This window comes from Papilio machaon, chromosome 22, assembly GCF_912999745.1.
Source record: "Papilio machaon chromosome 22, ilPapMach1.1, whole genome shotgun sequence".
NCBI classification, from domain to species: Eukaryota; Metazoa; Arthropoda; class Insecta; order Lepidoptera; family Papilionidae; genus Papilio; species Papilio machaon.
Window position 1 is genome coordinate 3,651,146 of NC_060007.1, and position 20,231 is coordinate 3,671,376.

The 20,231-nt window shown below is 32.9% G+C and overlaps 1 protein-coding gene across 1 annotated transcript in view; it reads right to left on the bottom strand.

Moving 5' to 3' along the window:
• Positions 1 to 20,231, bottom strand: part of LOC106711095 (glutaredoxin domain-containing cysteine-rich protein CG31559) — a 59,723-nt gene that overhangs the window by 26,425 nt on the left and 13,067 nt on the right. The window contains exon 2 of the mRNA XM_045683458.1: positions 7,052 to 8,698. Within this exon, the coding sequence (XP_045539414.1) occupies positions 7,052 to 8,521 (1,470 nt within the window). The 5' untranslated portion in view covers positions 8,522 to 8,698. The remainder of the gene's footprint in view (positions 1 to 7,051; positions 8,699 to 20,231) is intronic.

Below are 20,231 nucleotides of genomic sequence, written 5' to 3' on the forward strand. Positions count from 1 at the left end.
AAAAATCAGAATTGTTAATTTTACACTGAATTTAAATTGATTGACAGGTCTTTGTTTTATAAACAGCATGTCGTTTACACTTCCAAGTAACAAGGAATAACAGTGCAAACGTTCTGAAACGGACAATCGAATGTTTTGAGTTCAAAGTATAGGCAACATACAATGTTGTATTATAGTTCTGTGACCATATCTTTCAACACTAACCGTGTGTTTCAGAGTCCAAAATGTAAAACATATCGTTAGCTCTATTTAACACACACTAAGTATACATTAGCGTTAACCTTCTCATAATTGAGTACTTAAGTGTGGAAGATAAAAGCTTAAATCCTTAATATCATGGCACGTGGCATTGCAAGCTTACTATATTATTATAAATGCGAATGTTTGATGGATGGATGGATAGATGTTTGTTTGAAGATATCTCAAAAACAGCTCAATGGATCTCGATGAAATTTGGCATAGATTTAGATCATAGTCTAAAAGAACACATAGAGTTCTTATTATGTTTTATTTTAATTCCGCGCGGACGGAGTCGGGGGCGACAGCTATTTTACTACATAAAAAAACAATATTGTTATCAGTTAATTTGTTTTAAGATTAAAAAATAGAGCAATAATCAAATACATAAAAGGAATTATTATTATAAGGTTATGTATGACTTATGACTAGATTAATATTCATTCAAGTTCGAAATATTTGTTCCGTGGTGCGTGATTTGTTATGATTGACCTTGGCAACCAGTCACACCTACATTTTTATGGACATAACAAATAATATTATAGATATTGTATTATATAGCTTATATAGCTTATATAGCTTATTGTTTGTATTTCTTGTAGCTTATATAGCTTGCATGTGATAGACATTTCATATGATAAAAGTATTCTATTATCTTTCAACAATATCAATAACCATTATAATTTTGAACGAATTACTGATATTTTTATCTTTTAAATCAATTTGTTAAATTAATACATACTTTATTATTATTATAAAATATTTAATTTTTAAATATTCACATTCAAGCTGGAATACAAAAGTTAAAAAATACACTTTTCGTTAGTCCGTCGGGTAAATGCATTACTAATAAAAAAACTGAGATATATGGAACAGTTGCGACGTATCCGTAGTCGTTAGATTAGGTAACGCAGATGTAGTAATTGCTTCAAGATGGCATAGATATGAAAGTCTATAAAAACGTATTTTGCTTAATAGGTTCCTACTGCAAAAACTATCTTTTTTTCGGGCAAAAAAAGGCTTCAATTAAAATTTTTTAACACTCACTGATTTTTAATTTATTAGTTAAGGTTTTGAATGTTAAAAGATTATGAAGGAAACAAAAGAATAAAAAACAATTGAAAAAATTCCGTTTCTTTTGTTTCTTAACCGTCCATTTAGAGGAAGAAATAATGTGTAAACTATTTATATTTTCAAACCCAAGGTATAAGTATGTAAAAGGATGTAATACTAGTATTCATTATAATAAAATGTAGTATTTCCTATTTTAATTATTTTAATGTAAAATCCTTTTTGGGAATATTCCGTGTTCTTTATTGCAATATTATAAAACACTAGCTGTCGTCGGCGACTCCGTCTGAAGTAGCCTATGTGTTCTTCCAGACTATGTTCTATATCCTTGCCAAATTTCAGCGAGATCCATGCAGCCGTTCTGGAGATACCTTCGAACAAACATCTATCCATCCATCCATCCAAACATTCGCAATTATAATATTAGTAAGATTAAACACACCATTTATCTATTAAAGTTAAGTGAATACAGCTCAGACGATTGAATATTTAAAAAAAAACATGTTCTTGTTGAGTGCAGAATTGAACATTCTGCTAGAGGTGGTATACTGGCCACCTTTGCTTTTTTATTTTAAAAAAGATAGGTTAAAAATAGTAAGAGATTGGCGCGGGAATGGTTTTGGCTGCCGTGCTGATGTTTTCAATTTATACAGGTCCTATATTGCATTCCTTGGAATACTAAAGATATTGCATTATAGTCTAGTTGTTTCTTAATCAACCAAAAACATAGTTATTACTATCCACAGTTGTTGGTGTAGTGAAAAACCACTATTACATTAGTCTATTAACACGTTTAAATCAATAAAATAATAACTATTATTAGTGTAATACTACTAATACGTATCTAACAAATACATTACAGCATTGTCAAGGCGCTACCTTTTACTTAACACGATATTCAAGTACGTTAAAGGCACTAATTACAAAACGTCACGTAACACAAGCAAGGTGAATTAAAAAGAGGCTATTGTATTTTAGTCTCCTATTCACCATATTCGACCTGCAATTGTTTACATCAAACAAAACCAAGTTATTACAATCAACGAATGGATTATTTTACTGAACATCTTAGCAGTTTTGAAGGCAAAAACAACAGTAGTGAATAACTACGAGTATCTTACATCCACTATAAGCAGAGTCTAATGGGCCGTCTCGAACGGTGCAATACCACAACCGCACAGAAGACAGGCGTGAATTGGAAGCAATTCCCCGTTTCGTCTGATGAGTGTGCGTTCCGGAGGCCTAATTTAAGTCCTCTTTCCCTTCCAATACTCTTCTTATAATGAGTTGCGAATTACGTTGCCATTTTTTTTATTACAACAGTCGTTAACGTAAATTTATAAACTCGTTTGGATCAACCTCTAAATTCAAACATTAATTTTATAAAAGTACGTAAATTATTTTAAAAAATTAGGTAATGAAAATAATTACCTACACTGCTATCGGGATACTTTGTTAGTATCAAAATATTCAAACCTACCACGTATGACAGGTGTGCAATTATTTCAAAGCAAACTTATTATTCATAATGTGCAAAAAACGCATTTAAAACACAATCAAACCGACAATAGTACAAAGCATTGTTACAATTACCCTCTCCTATTACGGAGTAGCGCAAAGAAATGGTACGTAATTATAAGACGGTGAAAGTAACTCTTTCCGTACCGAAGCCATTACAGTGTTATTGTCAATATGTTGTACTTTATATAGCTTGTGTTGTGACAATTGTTCTTTTAAGGAAGTGTGGCCAACATAACAACGTAACGACTTCCTATTAACAACAAAAAATATGTTCATAACATGCCTAATTGTCTACAATCGAATCATCGGTTCGATTGTAGATTACGATTATCAATCTTCAAAATGTTAACAATGTACTTATGTTACATGTTGTTCTTATGTTACATGTTGCTGTCAGTTTCTAATGGCAAAAAACCTGTACAAAAATATATTGTGATCAGATTTATTTAAAAAATACTTACAATAGAAAATTATCATAAAATCCATGTAAAGACCACACATCCATCCATGACAGTTTCAGAACAAATAGAGTTAATAAACTTAGTTCGTGCGAATAAGTTACGTTTTATATTTAAAGAGCGGTTGAATAAAAAGTCATTCGCGAAAAGTCAAGGCAACAATTTTGAAAGTTCTGCAAAAGTAATCAATGTATTTATGTTTAAAATTCTACTGTGTTTTTATTGATTACTAGATTTTGCCCGCAGCTCCGTCCGCGCGGAAAAAAAACTTAATTATTATCATATGTGTTCTTCCCGACTATTTCCTAGATTTATACAAAATTTCATCGATATCCGTTGAACTGTCATGCAACCTTCTAACAAACATCCATACATACAAACTTTCGCATCTATATATATAAAAGAAAGGCGTGTTAGTTACACTATTTATAATTCAAGATCGGTCGAACTGATTTAGCTGAAAATTGATGGGGAGGTAGCTTAGAACTAGGAGACGGACATAGGAACTTTTTTATCTTGTGTGCATTTTTTTTTATTCCGCGCGGACGGAGTTGCGGGTAAAAGCTAGTTTATAATATATTAGTAAGATGTTATTTCATTTTACTTATTTGAGGTGAAATCTACTGTGGTGGTAGACTGTCTTAACTAGCTAGTAATATATAATTTAAAAAAAAAAACAGTAACTTACATGTCGTCTTAAATATCTTGAACATTGAACAAACAAGTGAATGTCCTAGCCAAGAGAAGGTTTCAAACCAAGGTTGAATTATAAAAGAATACGGAAGATCGACGAGTTGACAACAAGTTTCACTCTCCATGCCTTATTTACAACGAACCGTGGAATGTTCTTTGTATGTTGATCAGAGGACGTTCTTAAATAGAACATGTATGGACGTTGATGGAAAGCCCGAGGTACGGTGGGCTTCTGAGACCAAATTCTCCGTTTAAAACATATTGTTATCTCTGTTTTATTAAAAATAATGACAGGGATGACGATAACAGAGATTTGATCTCGGAAACCCTCGGTTAAATTGTTTCACTGCATTATTATATAAACAGTTTTAAACAAACACGTCTTTCACAGTTGTGACAACCTTAAAAGGGTGAGCCAGAATCATATCAAATGGTTTATATTCCTAAGAGAAACAAGTTCAATTTACTTAACATTCGACCACCCACTAGTTGTCTCGTTTAAAATTAAAAATTAAACTTTAGTATTGTATGTAAATCATAATAGATGACTGTATTAAAGTAGTACATATTGTGTTCTCTGTCTTGTCAAAGAGAACGAAAGACAATTTGTATTAATACAAGCGTCGCGGCAGTGGAATACTACGGTTATGCTTGCAATCGCGGTAGAAACTCTGCAATCGCGTGCAGTCGCATTAACAAAGTTATACGCTTCAATAAATCGATTATAATTAAACAAAATGTAATCAGTGATTATAAATGACTAACTAGACAAAAAAAAATTGTCTTCGTGTTTTCATTACACGATATGAATGCAGTATCAGTTTTTAATATGGTATTTTTTATCTATCCATCAATGTGCATAGATAATATAAAAAAATAAATAAAACAGCACACGTTTTGCGTATATTCCGACCATCAAATTTTTTTCTACACAATATTAAATGTATTACACTTACGTTTTAGTATTAAAAAAAAAAACAGTTTTTTATGGTAAAAGATTGCAAAAGAGTAAGTGGCTTGAATTCGCCAAAAAAGCAAAGTGACCGTTACCCATAGACATATGCATTTGTAAATGAGTTGCCTAACTTTAATCGATAGAGGAGACGCACAGAAATATAATTTTTCCCTTTTTAAGCGTCCCGTCCTCTTCCAAATTCACTCACCTTCCTTTCGCTTCCTTATAATAAAAGGGTGAGATGAGGAATAGGACTAAAATTAGACCTCTCGCATGCACACTCATCAGGCGATATGTGGAATTACTTCCACTTGACGCCTGTCTTGTGTGTGGTCTCGGTAATTCACCGGACGAGCAAGCCATTCCTGCAACAGATGCTCATGCAGGCTCTACCACAGTTGCAAGTCTGTCGTCTTTCAATGGAACACTGAGACGCACGGTCATGTGAAAGGTAGTGATTTACAAAACGGGATCGCTGGTTAACAATTTAACAGATAATACAGAATCTTGATATAATCTAATAAAATTAACGACCTATTTCTGATTAACCGTGGGTTTCTTTGACTAATATATTTTATATATTGATTTTTGTCTGAAAAGTCAGCAATAAATTGATTTAATTTACAATTCAAGATCAGTGAAAGGAAGCATAGGTGATAGAAGGAACTGATATTAGCGTTGTTCAATAACAATTTAATATGTCTACTAAGTGGCGTAAGAACTACAGATTCCGCCATTCAATTGTTTTATTGGATGTTTTAATATTCACGCATAGTTGTTGTTTTGTTTTCAAGAAGCATCACTTTCACATTACGATTTCTTGTTTGAATGCTTAGAAAACTGACGTTTCCGACAACGTGTTGCATGAGAGATCACCGTAAATGGATGTGACAATTTTACTATAATTATCGCGTATGATTAAGAAAAAAAGCGGAACATCTGCAATCTTTTTATAATTATACGTTGATCATTTTCACATCTGACGATTTCATTAGTTGGAATATTGTCAAATAACTACAACAAACAGTATATCTAATCTATATATATATAAAAGAAAGTCGTGTTAATTACACTATTTATAACTCAAGATCGGTCGAACTGATTTGACTGAAAATTGGTGGGGAGGTAGCTTAGAACCAGCAAACGGACATAGGATAATTTTTACCCCGTTTTCAATTTTTCAACGGAGTCGCGGGTAAAAACTAGTTTTATCTAAACAATACTTCATTTAAAATTTACACTGTACTGAAGTAAATTATTTCATTTCTATGTTTTATTTTTATTTTTTTGCGTTTGCAACATTAAGCTAAAAGCAAATTTGTGGATAATTTTGTATCTAGAAATTAAAAAAAAAAAACAAGAAATTGATGAAAACAAAATTACATATTTGATCATTCAATGAACGAACGATGCAAGGCAAATACGAATATCTAAATATTAGATGCATTTGGTAAAATATTTCTATTGTATATGAATACCAGAAAGGCGGTATAAATAAATAACTTTTTTTCATTTTCTATTCCTTCCTCTTTGACCCTTGGTAGTTCGCTCTCGGCTAGAACCATTTAATTGAACTTTATTTAATATTGCTTAATCAATTTCATATAAAATATTTTATCCATAACAGGATAATATTTAACACTATACGTTGCAAGCAATAACAAAGTTTATTGAACAGATTTCTTCCTAAAGAAACGTTTATAAAGGAAATCCCGTAACCAACAAGCAAGTATGCATATACGAATAAATTTACTAAAAGAGAAATGTGTGTAACTTGCCAAATGGAAATTTGTAATCTCTGAATCAGCTAGAAAGTTCTTATGGATTTACACGAACAACGTTATCTTTACAAAAAATATTAATCAATGTTTTCTTATTGGGGTAAGTTGGCACCGCTATGGCTCGTAAGCGGTAGGCTTCTATAAAATGAAATTAAAATTATTTTCACGCGCAATGTATATCGAACATTAAAATTGAGAATTGTAATAACGGGCAACGTGCAGGCGCGAAGCACTTTCAAATACGTTTAACAATGACCTCTAAAATCAACGCGTGTGTAACGAGTAAGTTGACACGAAAATTTACTGAGATGTAATGAAAAAATAGTGCAAATTACCTTTGTTGCGCTCTGCATCTGTAGGAAAGTCGCGATGCCAGCTCGCACGCGGTTCTTGACGCCGCGTATTGTTCCTTTAGAGCTTCTTATAGTAGACGTAGGCTCCTCACTCTTATAATCCTTCACTCCCGCAAAGTATTCCTGTTCGGAAGTTTCCTCACTGACACTTTTATCGACACTAGCACTCTTGACCGGCACATCATCGAATTGCTTCTCGTTAAGATGAAAATCGTAAAACTTGTCCGTATCGAAGTATTGACTACTGTAGCAAATGCGCTCCTGCTTCATTTTTTCCTCTTTCTTTCTATCTTCGTAAGTCGTCTCTTTGATTAAAGGCGTCTTATTTTCGAAATGAGCAGGTGATGACTCCGCGCCACTATTGTTCCTCGACTCGTTCAACTGTGAAACTAATCGGAACGACGTGAGCTGCGCACTTTCTTTCGATACATTAGCATTTTCATTAATATTCCGGCTCGCTTCCTCTTGCGTTTGGTCGCTCGAGTCACTTTCAGTTTCGACCGTATTGAGTTTCGCCGAATGGTCTCTAATATCTTGTAGCAAGCCTTGCGGTAGAAAGCTACCGTTTTTGTTGTTCGCTTTATTTATAAACGTCGGTAGGAGCGGCGCGCTAGGCGGCTCGGGGGTTTGTTTCTTTTCCTTTTTGCCCGTATCGTCGCCGTGGCCTTCATCGGCGTGCATGCTTCCATTGAACTCACTGCTATTCAGCGAATCGCACGATATATTCGAATCGTTGTCTTCAAAATCTAGTTCACTAATGTTTCTCGCGGAGCTTATCATTGTGACGGATACGGCTTTTTTTGAAGACGATTTCGATGTCTTCTTTTTTGGGAGCGGCGGCGGTGTACCATCTAGATCGCTGCATGTACCCGAATCTAGGGTATCGCTCGGAGAGCACTGACCGCTTGACATTATCGTATTGTTAGAATTAATGAATGAATTGCAATAAATGTAGGGCGCCTTGTCCATCTTGGTTTGTTCTTCACTATCTAAGATCTTCAGTTGATTATCGTCGACGTTTAATCTGACTAAACTATTATTTTTCTTGTTGTCACTGATTTTGTAGGTTTCAAAGTCGACATCGCTCTTGAGATGCACGCTAGAAATCTTTGGCGCTTTCGGTTTGTCGGCGTCCGTGTTGATTCTGATCGTGACCACGTGTGGGCCGGCGCCGGAGAGAGCGTCTGAGCCGGCCGTATTCGCGGGTCGCTCTGGTTGGGTCGCCGCTATGAATACCGTTGCTGATGGGGACTTAGAATTAAGGACAAGTGAGTGCATCGAACTCAACGAGTCCATGTTAGACCGGCCGTCGCTCGCACTGTACGCGTTCACTCTGAGAGGGGCATCTTCGCTCGTTATCTGCGTAAAAGTTGTCGATCCTCTCTGTTTCACTTTTTGGGGCAGAGAGGGGATGTATTCGAGACTAGGGCGTGTAGTCACCTCTTCCATCATGTTTTGTCGATTAATAAATCCGCATAATTAGTTAACGGTGGTTCCGCTTACGATGCGAGGCAGGTCCGCCGCTTCAGATTGTGATTGATTTATAAGGCATAATAGTTCCGGTGACCGTTCGAGTCTGGGTCAACAGACCGCTCAGCGAGCACGTTCGCTTCTTCACGATGTTTACACCTGCAAATAGCATTTGTAGATTAGATATGTTCAACTAGGTATTGGAATGTTATTTTGTACAACATCGCATTATGCAATGGAGGTCGTTATAAAATGGACGATAGCTTCTTCTGTAACTTTACTTATGAGAGTAGATTCTAGTAAGTAGGTACTAATGAGTAAAAGATTCTAAACGTTCAATGAAATCTTAGTACTTGATAATATCACACGGGTCGATGTCTTTCTACACCGCTAACCAGTAGTTATTAACTTTGACATGTCTATTTTCTGCCGTGAAGCTCTGTTAACTCTTTAGCCAACAAAATCAAACAATTTCTAATATTTCTAAAAGCTAAATAGGTTAAAAACATATTTCAATGAGTACATATATTACGTCAAGTTATTAGGCACGTAATAGCTAAGTACATTGTTACGTAAGGTCAGTTTAAAACGACCGCATTCATGTTTATCATAAAATTTTAAACGCGTACGCACAAAGTGTGTACAATAGGTATCTATTGCTTAAACAACAGCCATGATTTGTTAAAAAATTGCGTAATTGCAAGAAAAAAAAACTGTGTCAAACGCGGTTATTATTGAATTCTGTATTTTTTGGAGTATAGGTTATGTGTCAATTTCATGATTGACGTTAATAAGTCACGTTCGAAAACGTGTTTATGTTTAAAATTATAAAAATAATTAACACTTGGTAGTTCTATATTTCTCTAGATCCTGTCAATTCTTTAGTCTTGAGTCGTGTTGAGTCTTGTTATTGTTTTCTATGCTATACTATGATGGTCACAGTTAGAATATGAAATGGTATAAATTATTTAAGATTTTTTGAAAATCTTAATGATTTTATTACAAAAAAAAAACAACTAAAACTTGTCTAATATAAAACTTATTTTGAATACTTTTACTTTAGTATTTACATAAAAAAGAAGTGAAAGAGAAAGTATTTTTACTTAATAGAATGGATTTTAATTTATTCAAATTGTTATGTATAATGTGATAAAACTTCATACGTCGAATAAATTAGTATTTGAAGTAATATTCCTAACATAATTTTTCCATTATAGTTTCATGCTACAATCTGTTGCCCGCGACTCTGTCCACGCGACATTAAAAAATATATAATTAGCCTATGTGTTCTTCCAGATTATGTTCTACATCTGTGCTAAATGTCATCAAGATCCGTTGAACTGTTCCGGAGGTACCTTCAAACAAACATCCATCCGTCTAAACATTCGCATTTATAATATTAGTGAGATGTATTAATTTAAATACAAAACATAATCGCTCGGGGCGTCTGTATGTGTGTGTGTTTTTTACTTGAAAACTATCACTATTAAATAATCATCCTGTATTTCATAAAAAACATACTGTAGCCTACTATTACTAGTTCTCCTAGCCCTATGCCCTATGATACTATACCAGTCGAGAAACAATACGCAATCTACAATCGTTTATAATGCGTTGTTTTTTTTTTAATATAAAACGATTATCTTTTGATTAAATTCGATTACCAGTCAATAAATTTCTTCCGGACGTAACAATTGACGATATGACCGCATTTGACCTGATTTAGCAATGTCCCCAATACGACAATCGTTTCGATTTTTGAACCGTGTAATATTGTTATTCGCACTTGGATTATACAACAAATTATCGGTTGAAATTGAAAGACAATAAAAAATTGTTATTATTTTTTCAAATTTTCAGTCTGTGTCTAGATAAAATTAATGTTTATTTGCTAATACATTATGTATTAAGGATTCAACCAAAATAATTCCTTAACAAAGTACATACATTCCTGATAAAAAGTTTAGAATTATGAATTTAGTGAAATAAGAAGAATTTCCAGTATTACTAGCTGTCGCCCGCGACTCCGTCAGCGCGCAATTAAAAAAAAACTTAATGGGGTATGAAAAATATATAGTAGCCGATTCTCCGACCTTCTGAATATGCATATAAAATTTCATAGAAATCGGTCAAGCCGTTTCGGAGGAGTATATAAGATACTTAGATCATACTTACTTAGCCTAGAATTCCTTTACCAAAGCATTATGAGTATTGCAACAGCTACTAACTACAATTTTCAGTTACATTTTTGATCGCGAATTATAAACGCAACATAATCCTTTCATTGCTTAATATTCTACGGAACCAAATGGTTTAGATATGCTGTGACGTCTCACTGTCGAAATCGATTTTCGATCTCAAATCATTTTTGGCTTATCCGCGTTATTTTTAATTTAAATTCAACCGGACTAAAGATGGCAACATCAATCGAAAAGAGGTTTTGTTAAGGGTGTTCAAAAAATATTTTATACTTGATTTCATAAAAAGCAACATAATTATTTTTCGGATCGATCTCAGGAATCGAATATTAACATGGGCCGTTAATTCAACGACTGATACAAAATATTGCCGCGCCAAAATAGATGCTATCACTTTCCCCTTTTAAGTGTCGAGACGAATTGATTTTCTAATGAATTCTTACGCGCAACAAAACGCTTTTTACATCTTCTAGTTCGTGTAATTCACGTAGCAATTAATTAACTACATTGTATGTGCGAATAAAAAAGTTGTTTACGTTTTTTCTAACGTATATCTTAGTTATTATGTTTTCTTTATGCCTGTTACTACAGATTTAGCGGTTTCTTAATTATCGTAGAGTAGATTTCTTATACAAATCTACATTAAACTGATCTTATAGTAACCATTTAAACAATTTCATTGCGACAGTATTTTTTTGCTAGTTAAGTATTCAACATTGCTGTCCAACGTCTTACCAAAATCTTCTCGATTCGATTTGTTAAAACATTTTAGTGTTGAAATTAATTATACATTTGTCTGTTTGTGAAAAAAACTGGGAATAAAGCGTTAAGAAGGTAATTTTTTTAGTTAGGTTTTTTTTTTTATAATTTCTCAACTAGTTATCAACTGCTATATTAGTTTCACTATTATATTATCACCATTATATTCCACCGGCGAAATAATATTTAAACATATTGCTATCTCTGTTGCTTTACCATAGAATGAAAGAGTTGACAATATGTTTCTATACAAGTGTTTTGTCAATGGAAACCTGCACTAACTGAAGGTTGTATTTAGAGATGAGTGAAATGGTTACAACATACAACAATAGATCGAGGGCATTAACATGCAGATAGTATGCTAAACAGCAGCCAGTCCATTGATGTAAATAAGGCCGTGTATACAAAGCCCGATAATTACTAAACGTCACGAAATAGAAAATATTTGTACGCTAAAATGCAAAGAGTGTTTGTTAATTTAAATAAAAATTGTACTGGTGTCGTACTCGTAGATGTTTTCTTTTAGAATTCAATATAAAATATCTAAAGTGTTCACGTAATGTCAGATGAATAGTAACTTACAAAAGGGTTGCGTATCGTGTTTTGTCTTTATATTATCACTAGCCGTCGCCCGCGACTACGTCCGGGAGGAATTAAAAAAACATAATAAGTAGCCTATGTGTTCTTCCAGACAATAATCTACATCTTTGCCAAATTTCATCAAGATCTGTTGAGCCTTTCTGGTAATACCTTCAAACAAACATCCATCCAAACATTCGCATTTATAATATTAGTAAGATATTGGCTATAAAGAAGATAATTGAAACTAAGAAACGATTGTTAAAGTTTTCTTTTATAATTATTTTATATGAATTTAAACTAGTAGTAATTAAACTATCCAAGACCCATTTAAACCTTTTATTGTCAGTAATGGGCACACTTTCACTGATATAGCCCCAATACTTTGTATTCGATACTGTTAAAAGCAAGCGTGACAAAACACCGTGTCTAATTGTTAACGATAAAATTTTCTATAATAAAATCAAAGTTGATATTCTGACCTTTCAAAGATGTGACATCAAAGTTTTGCAAAGAAAATCATGCAATTCGTTTGCGGTGATTCAAAGGGATGATTCACATTTATTAACTGAAGGATGAGTTTCTCAATTTGTTTGTTTATTTTTTTAGTAGCATTTTAATGTAAAACAATCATAATGCATTTGTTATCTTATATATATAAAAGAAACTCGTGTTAGTTACACTATTTATAACTCAAGAACGGCTGAATTGATTTGACTGAAAATTGGTTGGCAGGTAGCTTAGAACCAGGAAACGGACATAGGATAATTTTTACCCCGTTTTCTATTTTTTAATTCCGCGCGGACGGAGTCGCGAATAAAAGCTTGTTAATAATAGACATTGTAAATTGGTAAATAAATGAATTGCGGGGAAAATAACAGAAGGTAAAAATAAGTTACGCAGTTATTGGAGATATAACGCATGGGTAAAGAGATTTTAAGATATGCTTTTACTTAAGCGTCCAGTTACACCGTTAACACCGTAATATAAGTTGATCATGTAGGTTTTATGAACACTTTTTCCGACACTAGATATAATAATGATATAGTTTCAAAGAATTTTTCTTTATATATGCAACATTTCACAGAGTAAACGAGCTCATTTAAATCAATTAAAATTCTATATTTAAGTTAGTGAGATCATATGTAGTGTTCGGTATAAATTGATTTATAAATGTTACTATGATGATTGTATATACGACATACCATAATAATATAATGTATTATGTTTCAACACTCAAAGGAAGGTATCCTAGTAAATAAACAACTAATTGCTAGTACGACATTGACATAGATCTTGTTGTGTCCAACTGTCAAGGCGTAACAACCTTGAAATTCCATACAAAATGTATACAATTACGTGACCAATATGCTGATTAAATGTAATAATTCTTTTTGTGAATAAACTGCCCAGTTTACTTAGATCCCTCATGTAGAAATCGACCTCTACATTACCAAGAACACAATACGAACACGCAGTTTATATACTAATGTTATGTATTAATACATAACTTATATATAATTACTATTACACATACATGGCCTTTCAAATTATATTTGATCCCGACATTTACCAAGAGTCACGCAGTCAAGGCCGCGTATAGGATGTTCCTTTTTAATATTTCTATCGATTCAAAGTTTGATTAATAAAATGTTCGAAACAAGATATAATAAAATTGAAAATTAAAATATAAAATATTCATTTGTTTTTGAGAAAAAAAAAACATGGACATACTCATTTTATTCAATGTTTTTATTTATTTATTTATTTAAACTTTGTAAATACACATGAAGTATTGTACTGGAAAGCTTAACTCTAAAAGAGTTCTCTTACAGCTTACCATTATATAGAGAGAGGTTGTTATACGTACACACTTACAAACCTTTTAACGGGAAGAAAAACTTAACTTAAGAAAAAAAATAAACAAACTTCTGAGAAGGAATATAAAATACAAACAGCGATTTAAAGATGTAACAAAATTTATTTGTATAATTTGATTCAAAACTAATAATAAAATATTGGTTAAAAACATCTAAAACAATGTTTAAGTCATAATTATTGTAGGTATTGTTATATTATTCAATGGATTATTCCGTATTCCGTCATATACCTAAGTAACAGACTGATTCAACTATTTATAAAACATGTCTTATCGTAAGTTTGTACTAAACAATGGTTATTGTTACTAAAATCAAAAATTATGAGTAATTTGAGTCATATCCGTCTAGCATTAGTTTGTCCTTGCTGAAAGGAAACATAAATAATGTCCTTAAAATCAACTGCATAACCTTCAACTACCCACATTAAAAGTCTAAAACAGAACTTGACTAAATGTTTTTTTTAAACATTCGACACAAATGCTCTATACATGGTGAATTACATTCTCAATCTGTAAATTACACTAGTCAACCTTCGAGTCAAGATCGGCTTTCCAAGTGTGATCTAAATTTCCATTCAAGCGATCACATTGCGATGGATGGCTCGACTAACGCCTTTTTTCCACTAAACTGTCCGACAACTATTTCTATAAGCCACTTAGAGTGAAGTTAAATAATGTGACAAATATATACGAACATAATTGTGCCTGTTTTTTTTGCAAGAAGAATGAAAGGGAAAACCATATTATTATTCAAACTTTCGTGTGACATTACCATTAACTAATATAGAAAAAGAATAAAAAACTCACGTACATTTGTCCGGTGCCGACACTGATTAGTTTCGAGCCTTACACCAGTAAGCGACGGGCCACTCACCCTGATGAAGGGCCCCCGATGGGTTCGAAACTAGTCGGTGCCAACACCGGATAAATGTACGTCAGTGTTTTAGCCGTTTCCTATATTAGTAAAGGATAACCATATAACTGTATTACAGGTGTTGAAACAATATTGACTGTCAATTTCGTTCGTGTGCCTGCGACTGTTTATATACAGCAAATGTTCGAGGCTAGTGTCTTAGTGGAAATGTGGATTAAGTGTGGCATGACAAGCTACCATATTTGCGATTATTTACGAGTTTCTAATGCGCTGCTTTTTTATTTACACTTTGATTTATAGTGCCCACTTTTTGTTATCTCTCATAAAAATATTACGCTAGCATCGCAGTGGGACAGTCAGAGACTACAGACAACTACTTAAAATGATAAAGTACTTGTGGATCAAATGATCCACAAGTAGGTACTTTATCATTTTATTTTAATAGTCACTCTTATATTTTTTATCACTACAGGTTTTCATTTGATATTAAATATATGAGTTCATCTGCAATGCACAAGTACCCAGATCATAGACATTTCTAACTAACTCTACTCTGTTATTTTTCCGACTCATTTTATTTTTACAAAGTCGACTTGAATATAAATTGCTTATTTAATATTTTAAATGTCAAGAAATAATATATTCCTATAACCAGCTGGCTTATTATTATCAACCATTTTGATACAAAAGTCATGGGAAAACCAATTATCATCTGAAGATTTTTTTTAATTGGTCTGTGGAAATGTGTAGTTAGTCTGTACATATTCTATTTGCTTTCTAAATGAAGTTTACTTTATAAACATTCTGAAAAATTAAACAAATTACTAACGTTTTATTCGAAACATCATTTGCAAATAGAAGTGAAAATTGTAATTTTATACAAGTAAGTAACAAACGAGCAAGCGGCCATTTGGTATCGCCAAAATAACGAAGTGACCGCTGCTCATAGAAATCTGCAATAAGTGTAAAGGTTGCAGATACGTTGCGACCCTTAATAAACAGAGAGGACAGACAATTGATACTTCTTTCCCCTGCCGAATCTACCTTCTCTCCCCTTACCATATAATTATTCCAGTCAAATAATGTATTCAAGTAACAAAATGATATCGACAAAGTGATTGCATATTAAACATTCAATTGATTCTTCATTGACAGTCACGATTTCGTGGTTGTTGTGACGGAAACTAAAGTGCAAGTAAATTTATTCAATTTGAACCCTGTTTTAACATAATATGGCGCTTGTAATTGTAGGTTAAATTATTGAACGTATCCTTTATGTTATCGTAGTTAGTTTTTTTGTTACAATGTTATCTAACAAATATTATAAAATTTTAATATGTAGATGGATGGATGTTTGTTACAAGATATCTCCAAAACAACTGCATGGATCTCGATGAAATTTGGTACAGATGTAGAATACAATCTGGAAGAACACATAGGCTATTAATAAAGTTTCTTTTTTATTTCCGAGCGGACGGAGCTAGTTATAAAGGATATATTAGTTCCTCAATGTAGACTTAGTATGAAAAGATATACATTGTCCGTTAGGATAGCACTATAAATGTATTTAACTAAGTCAAATGAAAATCGAGATCTCTAGTGGAGTGTGAGAATATTGTTTTTCACAGTTAAATCTCTTGATCCTTACAAAATTATTATATCAAACAAATGCAGTTACTAGTATATCACGATTGTTTCCTTTTCCAACGTATAAACATGAGTCAGACATTCAGGTAATGCAACAAGAGGTCAGAATTTGAAAGTAAATGTTCATTGTCAAGTTTATGAAGTTAATAGGCAACTCACGAAACGCTTTCATTATTGTTTAACCGATTTTTGAAGGCGTGCTCCCATGTAAGAGAGGATACAACATTGTTTTATATTATTTGGGTATAAACAAGTGACTATCATTGTCTCTCATAATCTGAGTAACATCTTTAATACTATTACAATTTTTTCACATGAAAGTCAACTCGCTAGGCGAGTTGGTGACACTATACATGGTATCTTAGCAGGGAAAAATGGTGGCAATTAAGTCGGTCATGGATGGTGACTATGACCATGATCAGTCTGATAAGATTGCAACGGCTGAGAAAAATCTTAGCAGTTAAATAGGAAGATGTCAATTTAACATGAAAAAAATCTACGAAAGTAAAGATGTTTAAGTACAAATAAACAAATGCATGTCTAATAATTTCAATACGTATTGATCTACTGGTGTCTCATATTACTAATGTTAATTTCAATTTCATGTGCTGCTACTAGGGTGGGGTACGAAAACTATTGTAATTTTATCGATGTGAAATCGTCGACATTTAAGCATTTAGACTTGTGTAATTTCCTAGACAAAAAAGTAGTCAGTAAAATATTTAACACTAAATTTTGACGAACATAAATACAGTAAAAAATAGTTGAAAATTAAATATAACAATTATGCAATAACCTCTTATTTACAGTTACTCAATTCACGCCTTGAATTAAAGAATTTAATCTAATAGTAAGACTTTAATTACAAACTATAATTTTCGGTCGATTTTCAAACTTTTTTTCTATTTTATCGATAAACAAATAACCAAATCAACAGACATCCCTATGTCTTTATTTATTATTCCATTTAATCCGACTGTCTCTTGGAGAGGTTAGTTGTTATGCTCGGGCGCAGGTAGCCGTTTCCGGTCTATTACTCATGGTGTCAGGTAGTAGAAATATAATAGCTGTGCACTCATGGAGTGGACTTTTTGTACGTCCCTACGATAGCCGGCGCGACTGGAACACGATTCGACTACTTGTATTTGTTTGAATATAACAAGTTAAAATTTAAATGAATATTATTTTAATATCGATATCGATACTTAGAGTTGGGACAACAATTGTTAGTTATCGTAAGCTACTTTACAGCACTTGCATTAATACATGCCGTCTCTTTCATTCTCTTTGACAAAACAGAGACATCAATATGTATTAATAAAAGTGTATTCATAGTTTTAAGATATCTTGCCGGTTCTTAATTACGCGCGAGTCGTTTCTTAGAAAACAATTTTAGGTGTAGTTGGGCGTAGCGGGATGCCGGCGGAAGGCACTGCGCAGCGCACCGGTGACCTTGGACCGCCAAGATATTTGAAAAGAAAAATAACTGCAGTCGAAACCTAAATTGGATATTCAAATCAATCGAAATTAAAATCAAAATTGGATATTTAAACACAGATTTGAAAAGAAACATAATTACTTAGCTCTTGTTAAATACTTGTTTTGTCTGGAGCTATAGTAATCAATATTTTTGATTTGTGTAAATTACTTTTACATTTAAGTAGCTTCATTAAAAAGTGAAATTTTTAGAAATACGTAGGAAATAACGTACACAAAAAGAAAATAAACAGGTTTTGGAAAGTTATTTACATTGTATGTGAACAAGTTTTCACGGTCAACATAGTTTCTAGTATTTTTTTTATAAATATACAATTCAAAAGAATCATAAAAAGTAGTATGGCCAGTATCATTTATTTTTAAAATGTCATTATGAAATTTACTAATATTTCTTGTAATTCCAGCTAAGCTCGAGGCTTGTGCAAGGATAAGGTTCACGACAATAGTCGAATGTCGGGATTCGAACTTTACGTGATCGGATATCCGGGCCCTTAACAATTAGACTATGAGCTTCAGCTCTGGGTATTAGATATGTTATGTAGAAAATATTAAATATCGACAACGTCGTATTCTGCAGTAACTAGTGCATGAAATGTTCGGGTCAGCTCAATGTATATTGACATAGATTATGTTGGCCCTCATTCGCATGGACGTTTTTATCATTGCGCGTTAATAAAACGGTCAAATAGAACAAATGCATTTCCACTTATCCGTTCATACTGCAGCGCTTTTAAAAAGCGCAGCTTTTTATTGGCGCAGTGTTGCGTATTGAGCACTGGAAGAACAGAACAAGAATTGATTTAAAGCGTTCTTCGGTCGAGAGCCGCTAACGCCGAGTTTTAATGCGGCGTTAAAAAAGCGCCCGTTAAGGCTTGGTTTCGTATTTCATCTATTGAATAAGTTTATTTTCCTTCTAGTTCTTAGTATTCTCTCTTTCTTTTTTAATGTACGGTTGGTTAGTTTTCTATAAGACATTTTTTTCACCCAATACTTGAAATTTCACCATAAACATCAATAGAAGAGTATTTATAATTTGTATAACTTTAAATGATTTTGCTTTTATTTTTCACCACATATCCTAAGTCTCGCACATTTTATTAAGGATAACTAGATCCTATATCTTTTTAAACATTCGACGGTACTTAATATGTTAGACTGAATTGCTGTCAAAACAAGTTCGGGCCAAACTTTACCAGTTCCATTACACATCCCATTGAATGTTCAGTATCGCGTAACACATGTCGACACTTTCACCACAAAATCAATGTTCAGTCAGGTTTTAAAGATGTTATACAACTGTTCTTAATAAACTGGTATGAACCTGTCTCGTATTATGATTATCGATAGATCGAAAATTTTAGTAAGACAAGTTTATAAATATAAATAACTATCGTCTAATCAACTATCATATGGCTAATAGTTGAGAAAGCTCGTTTCTTTGCAATTAGTCTACATTGGTTGGCTTGTAATCTTAACGTACTGCCTTGAATTAATCACACTCTGAGTTGTGGCTTATTTAAATCGCTTGCCAGTGACCATTCAAATATTCTGACTTAGAGAATTTGATGACTTTTTATGTAAATGGGGCAAACGAGCAGCGGGAAAACCGAGGTGGTCATCGACGCACATGGGTACTAGTTCATAACTTTCTCGTCAATCTATATGCCTTACGATATTTATAATCTTACAATCACATGCATAGCAACTATATACTTTAGCCGTTCATATTAAAAACCTTCAAAATAAAGAATCACTTCCGTCGTACGAGATTATAAAATCACACTTTACTTGATGTTAACAGAATGTGGACGTCTAATGAGAATTTCTTGTATGTCTACAAATGCATGTTTACCCGTTTCTTCCATTAAACCAAACGTACTGATGTCTACGACATTTCTTAGTCTTCTGATTACTACAGCAAAAAATTAAATAAAAAAAACACAAAGACTCATTAAAATTAATTAATTTCTGTACATATTTATTAACAGACATCCATCCAATCATCTATCCACGCATCCATACATTCCATACATTTATAACATTATAAGATACTATACTACTAACTTGGTGATTGGCATCTTTAGCTAGAATAAGTTTTATTTTTATAATAATGGCTTTAGAAAGGGAATTTCGTCACATTTTGAGAGATTATGATTGCAGAAGTAAACCTTGGTCAGTTCCTTGATAGTAATACTAAATATAAATAATTTTAAATAATATAATCAGTAATTTATTAGGCGTTTCATTAGTGATGAGTTC